Below are 7,734 nucleotides of genomic sequence, written 5' to 3'. Positions count from 1 at the left end.
CTTTGTGAATACGGGCCCAGGATTTGAGCAGTTTATCCCATTCTTCCTGTACATTCACATTCAGGAATTTACCTTCAGGGATCACATTTTTTCTAATTTCTGAGCATATTCTCACAAGCTCTGAGAAAGTGTTTAACTGTAATGTTCTCCCTGTATTTTTTCTTGCCCCTTCATATTACTTGACGGCTGTTGATGGAACAATGGTCGAGTTTACCACAAACATTTGAAGCAAAGTAAAGACAAGCTGCATCACATGGAGATGACATATCCAGGGTTAATGCAAATGCTTTAAAACAAACATGACTCTGGTAAAATCTCTCTTTGTCATAATAAGACATGTCAGTGGATTGATAGCTAAGTCAATGGCAGTATTCATATATATGTAATAAATGTAATTTTAATGGTCATTTACAGTACCGACAAATTGTTCCACTCAGTCCAAAACGACTTGTTAAATAGTTTTATCTTAATACATTTACTTTTCTTCCAATTTTTAAATCCGAAAAGTGCATTTCATTGGTTAATATAGATCAAATATCTCGACATGCACAGTCAATGGTCAGAGCAAAAACAAAAATTATTATGGTTTTAACATTGTACAATTATACATTTAAAAACCTTTTGTTTCTTTAACACCACATTTTAAAAGTGAACATCTTTGTAGTTAAAACACTCAAAAGTTGAACCATTCAGGATGTTTGTCAAGATTTTCAGGTCAAGCAATTTTACTACTGAAATAATACAGAATATTTCCATCAAGCTGTGAAATCCGAAATGGCACCAAATGTATCTGACAAGTTCTGCTGCAACACGAGCCATGTGCAATAAAAACATCTTTAAAAAAACAGTGAGAGACAAACTGTCATCACCTGTTGTTCACTCAGAAATTAGAGATATTCAGATATAAACAGAGAGCTCGCTGTATTATTGTGATATTTTCACTTTTCACAAGAAGAAAAAGACTTTCATTGTGTCTGTGACTGAAACTGTGTTAAAGGTCCAACACTCAATTTTAGTTTCCACATTAAATCAAGTGTCCAAACCACAAGCTCATTTTATACATAGTTCCTCCATTTTAGTGACAATGTTTGAACAGTATTTAAAAGCAGAAATAATGTGATATTTAAATTTCTCTTCTTTGTGCACACTTATCAACATTCAGTGTGTACTACTACATAACACATACTGTTTATTTACACATACTCCTCTAAGCTACACTGGATGAGTTTATTATGACTCAAACAAGATCAATACACACACCAGACACAAGTGCAGACTCTTGAGTCATCAGGATGCTTCAAACAAAAACTCCCTTTCCCCTATATGAGCTTCACAGCAGTGTTGTCTGTGAACTCCACACTGTTTTTTGTTTCCTGAAATTTTTTATTAGATTAGATTTACATATGATGTTTCTATGGAGCAGTGTCCAGAAGCTGACCTGTCCTGCAGGTCTCGGTCGGTTCCATAGAAATGGTCTGAAGTAGCGCTGCATGGTATTGTCAAAAACTGACATTGCAACGTTTTTTGACGATGCTGACATAATACATCGTGCAACCCTAATCTGGAGTCAGTGTCTCTGCTTCACTCTGCCACAACAGGACTGCAACCATTTAATGACATCCACTCACATAGACACGTTAAATTAGAGCTGCAACAATCAGTCAATTAACTGATTAGTCCATTTTTGAAAATTCTGATTTTATAAACCAAACAACAATGTGTGTAGAAATAAAAATAACTGCAGATTTGCAGCGGGAAACAGCTGAAATGTCACCACCACATCTTTCCCCTGACAAATCTGTTCACAGTAGAATGTTCTGAAAGAGGCAAACCAAGAATCTGTTTCACTTGGTGTGTTGGATCCATGTTGGTGGCCCTCAGTTAGAAATTACAAAACATTTTCAGCTTGTCAGAAGGTTTGCAGGCAGTGACTGGGTGCCATCAGAGACTTTGAATCTCAAGCAGACTCCAATTTTTGCTGCTGACACTCTTGACTGATCACAGATTCACTTCCTGCTTCCTGTGACTGACTGGTTTCAGTCATGTTGTGCTGCACCATGTGTCGCTTCATGTTTGATACCTGGGTAAAGCTTTTACCACAAACTGAGCAGCTAAAAGGTTTTTCTCGTGTTTCTCCCATGTGTTGCACCATGTGTCGTTTCAGATTTCCTCCTTGTGTAAATCTTAAGCCACAAACTGGGCAGCTGAATGGTTTCTCTCCTGAATGGGTTCTCAGGTGTTTCTTCAGTGCTCCACTTGCAATAAAACCTTTACCACAAACAATGCAGCTGAACGGTTTTTCTCCTGTGTGAGTTCTCAGATGAGCTTTCAGGTTGTGTTTGTGATTGAATCTATTACCACACTCACGGCAACGAAATGGTTTCTCACCCGGTTCTACCTCTGAGTTCTCAGTTTCATTGAGCTCTGACTGTTCAATTCCACATTTGTGTCTTCTAAATCCTGAGAGCCAAGTGAATTTTTTGTCACAAATGCTACAACTGAAGTGTTTCTCTCCAGTGTGGATAGCAATGTGTTGAGTCATGTGCACCTTTTGTGTGAAACCTTTACCACAAAATGGGCAACTAAATGGTCTCTCTCCTGTGTGAAGCCGTTCGTGCGTCTTCAGATTTACCATACGGCTAAATCTTTTCCCACACTGAGAGCAGCTGAATGGTTTTTCTCCAGTATGGCTTGTCATGTGACCTAGCAATGACCTCTTACAGCCAAATGTTTTACCACAATCAGAGCAGCTAAATGGTCTTTCTCCTGTATGAATTCTCACATGTGTCTGCAAATGTTCCTTGCGGCCAAATATTTTCCCACATTCAGAGCAGCTAAATGACTTCTTACCAGTATTACATCCTGAATCAACTCGAGGGTATTTCACCGACTTTAAACCTGACTCAAGTTCACTATACCTTTTCTGCTCTTTGTGCCTGTCCTGAGTCCTGTCATCAGTATCTTGTTCTAAAAGTTGTTGTGGACCTGAGATCCTGGCTGATTCTGGTTCTCCATAGTCCTCTCTTCCCAGAAAGTCTCTGTTCTCCTTGGTTTGGCTCTGATGAAGCTGTGAGGACTCAGGTTTCTCTTCATCATCTTTATTCTTCACAGGAACAGGGATGAATGGGAACTTGGTCATATCAGCCTCCTCCAGCCCTTGAAGCTGCTCTCCCTCTCGACTGGTCCAAACCTCCTGTAGCTCTGAGGATTCACTACTACACTTGTGTCTTTTCAGCTGATAAAGCCAAGTAAATCTTTTGTCACAAACATTGCAACTGAATCTGTTCTCCTTTGTGTGGACTGATATGTGTTGAGTCAGGTGTCCTCCATGTTTAAAACATTTACCACAAATTGTGCAACTGAAAGGTCTCTCTCCTGTATGGATTCTCATGTGAATGTTCAGATTATCTTTGCGGTTGAATATTTTCCCACACTCAGAGCAGCTGAATGACTTCTCACCTGTCTCAGTGTCCCTGCTCTCCTCAGTCTGGCTCTGATGAAGCTGTGAAGACTCACAAACATACTGGTGGCTCTTGAGTTGCGTATACCAAGTGAATTTTTCATCACAAAAGCAGCAGCTGAATCGTTTCTCACCCGTGTGGATGGACATGTGGTATGTGAGATTCACCTTTTGTGTAAATCTTTTACCACAAAATGGGCAGCTGAATGGTTTCTCTCCCGTGTGAGTTCTCATGTGTATCTTTAGATGTGGGCTTCGGCCAAATAATTTCCCACACTCAGGGCAGTTGTATGTTTTCTTGCCAGTATTACATCTCACATCTCCTGCTAGAACTTCAGTCATTTTCAGGGAGTGTAAAAGTGACTGAGGTTCCCTGGCCCTTCCCCACTCGTCATCGATGACTTCAGTCTTAAGCTCTGAAGAGTCTGAAACCTTGTTGGTATCTGACTGTACATGTCTCTTTGGATGTAAGTACCTTACTGATTCTGACTGACCGTTCCAAAGTTCCTCATGTTCCTTGTTAATATATGGGGGATCTGGGTTCTCATGGTCCAGACTGGGACTCCAGTCCTGCTGCTCATTGGGAATGTCTACTTTTGTTCTTGACAGCTGCTGGACATCTGCAGGGACAAGTAGGCACAGAATCATGTCCATGTGGGAATTGTGTTTTTCGTGTTTTGTTGATGGCTGTGGTGACACTGTCAGTGATGACAGTAACATGTCACTACAAAATCTCAACCACCTAAAAGACCCTTAAGATCTGTATAAAGCCTTCTAGAACCTCTGACATGACCAGAAAGATCTTGTACAAGAGTGCTACAGTCTCATGAAGTGCCACTAAAACCATATAAAATACAGTAAAACAATCTAAAGGACTACTAGATCATCCTTAATTTCCTAAGGAACCTCATATTACATGCATACAATTTGAGATGCAAAATTTTAGAAAACCTCTTAAACTTTTAGAACCCTGACATTCTGCTAAAGGCCCCTTAGAATTCCTTACACAGACCTGGGGACCACTGATGCAACAAGCCTTTGGAAAGGTGCCCTACTGGTAAATAACCACAAGCAAGACCTAAACATGAAGGCTGCATGATTCTTTTTATTTTTAATCTTGCCTGTGCGATCTCATTCTCATGTGATGATGATTCTGCTGTGTTTGCATTAGCAGGGAGAACTGCTCCAGTGAAGAACATTTCATTGATCAAGCATCATCAGAAAAAATGGCCCACTATCTTTTGAATAATCTGCTGTTATAAATTGTCAAAAACTTTATATAGTAGCCTACTAGTTGTGGGTCACAGAGAAGCTTGTTATGTTTATCTTTCGAAAGATGCGTACAGGACTTTTCCAGTGGAAGAAGAAGTTTCAAGTTCTGGTTCAACCCAATATTATTAATGAGAGCAAAGTAAGTACACATTTACTAACATTAGCCTAAACATCTGGCTATCAAAGCTACTGTTATTATTGCGTCCTCTGACAGAAACAGCAGAGTGCGAAAAGTTTACTGCTTGACATTTGGAGTTCAACATCAAACATGCTGGACAAACTGTGGAACTAACAAATTTATTTAGACATATTTTTCTGGTCTGGTTAAGAAAATGTTAGTGCTAGTTCACATCACTATCACATGGCTATTTCGCTCAACAATAATAGTGCATGCAAAGTGTATGGGCTTATACAACCAGAACACCAACTCGTAAAGCCAGCTACAACTTTTAACAGGAGAACTGAAATCTTTGATGATCACAGGTACCACCTTAAGGATGAAGACATTAAGAATGTTCTAAAGGAAACTGTACTAAGAACCACATTAGGAAACCCCAAAACAAACATTTCTAAAATACCCCTGGAACCCCCAGAATTATCACTATAGTACCTGAAGCTTCATAATCTTCATTCTTCACAGGGACGGGAGTGAACGGGAACTGGGAGATAGCCTCATCCAGCCCTTCAAGCTGCTCTCCCTTCTGACTGGTCCAGACTTCCTCCTCTTCCTCTTTAATGTGTGGGTGCTCTGCTGGATCCTGGTCCTCTTTACTGTGTGGGGCCACTGCTTGATCCTGGTCCAGACTGGGGTTCCACTGTTCAGGAGAAATCTTGTCTTTACTCACCAAAAACCCCTGGATGTCTACAGAGAACAGTAAACACACAAACACATGGACACTTAGTACCATGCAGAGTACAAATTTGAACCATCTAAAAGACTCGTAAAACCTCCTCCAGGACCACAAGCTTGATCTAGAAGACCACTGAAACCTACAATTATGAATTATTATAAGAGTGAAGTACTGGAACTTCCATAAGGCCCCTGAAACCTCTCCAATGATTACAGGAACCTCCAAAAGGACTCCTATACCCTCCTCTAAGACATGAAGCACTTCCTAATGTCTCCTAAATGACCACAACAACCAGCTCAAGAAACTCTACAACCATCCCAATAATCACAAGCTCTAATTAAAACGACCACAAGATCCCATTACAGGACCACTAGAACCTCCTTGAGGACAAGCACAACCACTAGGGTTTAGACCAGGAAGTTTCTTTCCATTGATTTAAAAATATTTCATTAGGACAGTCTGATGCAAGTATCCTGTTTGTAGACTTTAGCTCTGCTTTTAACATAATAATTCCCAGCAGACTGGTGGACAAACTGCTTGATCTGGGTGTCACCAAAAACATGCCAAGATGGATCTTGGACTTCTCAACTGACTTTTTCTTATTCCTTTATTGTTTATTCTGGTTATTGGACCTGGATGATGCCAAAATAGGTTTATAGAGAAAGAGTAAGTTTAGTCTTTACTTAAGTGAAAAGCATCATTTAGCCACAATCACATTTGTGTACCATGGGGTATGAATAAAATTTGTAGTATTATTATTATAAATATAGTGTAATAGTGATGAAATTGCCCAAAGTAACATCTAATAATGTAGTTTTACATATCAACAGCTCAGAACCAAAAATTTATGTTATGCACCACAAATAATTCATGACCTATATCACACATATATTGAATTATACATACACTATAAGCTACAACCCATTATTTTTATTATGGTCTAATCTGCTCAGTGTTCTTTTGGGTACCACTTTAGTACATCACAGATTCCCAGAGTTCACAGTATACACCTGAACCCAGATACTCACTTCACTGAGTTATGAGAAACAGCACTTTCTCTCACTTCCTGAGAACTTCCTGCACTTGATTAATTCACCTGAGTTACAATGATAAGCAAATACAATCTACCTGGACTAATGAGTCAATCGCTGTTGTTCGTGATTCAAAGCATCACAAACGTGAAGCAGCAGGGTGTCATACGCAGAGGTGGTCCTGCAGCACCGGGGGCCACAGTGAACTAGCTCGGTTACCATGGTGACAGGGCTAAAGGTCACCTGACACTGCTAACTTGGTGAGCTAACGTTAGCTCCATGATCAGGCTGCAGGTCCGAGTTTTCAGCTGTAAAAAAAAAAAACCGGGGGTTCCGATCCCGGTCACAGGATAAATTTAGCGACTTTATACAGATAAAAACAAATACCTTAATTAGTAAACCATTCTAAACATATTAATAAAGGTTTCCACATTGAGCTAACTGTCTGGCCAATACGAGCTAACGTTAGCTTAGCAAAAATAACCAGTTTGTAGCAGACACAAAACAAACCGATTCTTCCCAGCTTCATCGCGGGTTTTAGACCCACACCCGACAGTTTACAGTGTCGCTCCATCGCAGAGGGCCGGTGTTTCTGCCGTTATTTACATTATTATTGTTATTATTTACATAAACCTAACTAACGGTTTACTCAGCTAACGACAACATCATCGTCACTTCCGGGAACACGTTTCAAAATAAAAGTGAGGCACTATGGGTATTTTTCTTATCGTTTGTTTTAAATCTCTCAATTAACGCAAAAATTAAAAGTGTAAAGCTGCTTAGATCACGTGTGACTATTGTTGTAAGTAAACACATATATTCTTCAATGGTTTCCAGATTTTTTAGAATGAACAGCACTGGAGTCCAGAGCGAAACATCCAAGAGACAAAAGACAATTTTCAGCGGATGATACAGAAAATTGTTTAAAATTTGTTTAAACTTGCACAAACCAGATGCTCTGTAGAAAAAATACGTCCAGGATTTTCCTAAAACACGGAGTTGTCTTTTTTAGTCCTAATAATTATCCTAATTTTCTCTTTCCTGTCTTTCTGAGAAGGTGAAAGAATCTAGTACCTTATTTACATACTAATCTGACAAGTACAAAAGTACAGTTTTAAAA

The 7,734-nt window shown here is 39.5% G+C and overlaps 1 protein-coding gene across 2 annotated transcripts; it reads right to left on the bottom strand.

Annotated features, from left to right (window-relative positions):
- Positions 1-379: 379 nt before the first annotated feature.
- LOC113125872 (oocyte zinc finger protein XlCOF6-like) lies at positions 380-7,288 on the bottom strand. Of its 2 annotated transcripts, none has more exons than XM_026299463.2 (3): positions 7,125-7,288; positions 5,343-6,922; positions 380-4,080 (listed from the first exon to the last, which is right to left on the bottom strand). In XM_026299463.2, exons 2-3 carry the CDS (start codon positions 5,638-5,640, stop codon positions 1,958-1,960), a joined length of 2,421 nt encoding a protein of 806 aa, XP_026155248.1. In that variant the 5' UTR covers positions 5,641-6,922; positions 7,125-7,288; the 3' UTR covers positions 380-1,957. The 2 variants fall into 2 exon arrangements, with proteins under 2 accessions (XP_026155248.1, XP_026155246.1); XM_026299461.1 differs by having other exon boundaries at positions 5,343-5,594.
- Between the last annotated feature and the right edge of the window lie 446 nt (positions 7,289-7,734).

This window comes from Mastacembelus armatus, chromosome 11, assembly GCF_900324485.2.
Source record: "Mastacembelus armatus chromosome 11, fMasArm1.2, whole genome shotgun sequence".
Taxonomy (NCBI): Eukaryota; Metazoa; Chordata; class Actinopteri; order Synbranchiformes; family Mastacembelidae; genus Mastacembelus; species Mastacembelus armatus.
Note: the sequence above shows the minus strand (reverse complement) of the source record. Positions and strands in the feature narration are given on the sequence as shown.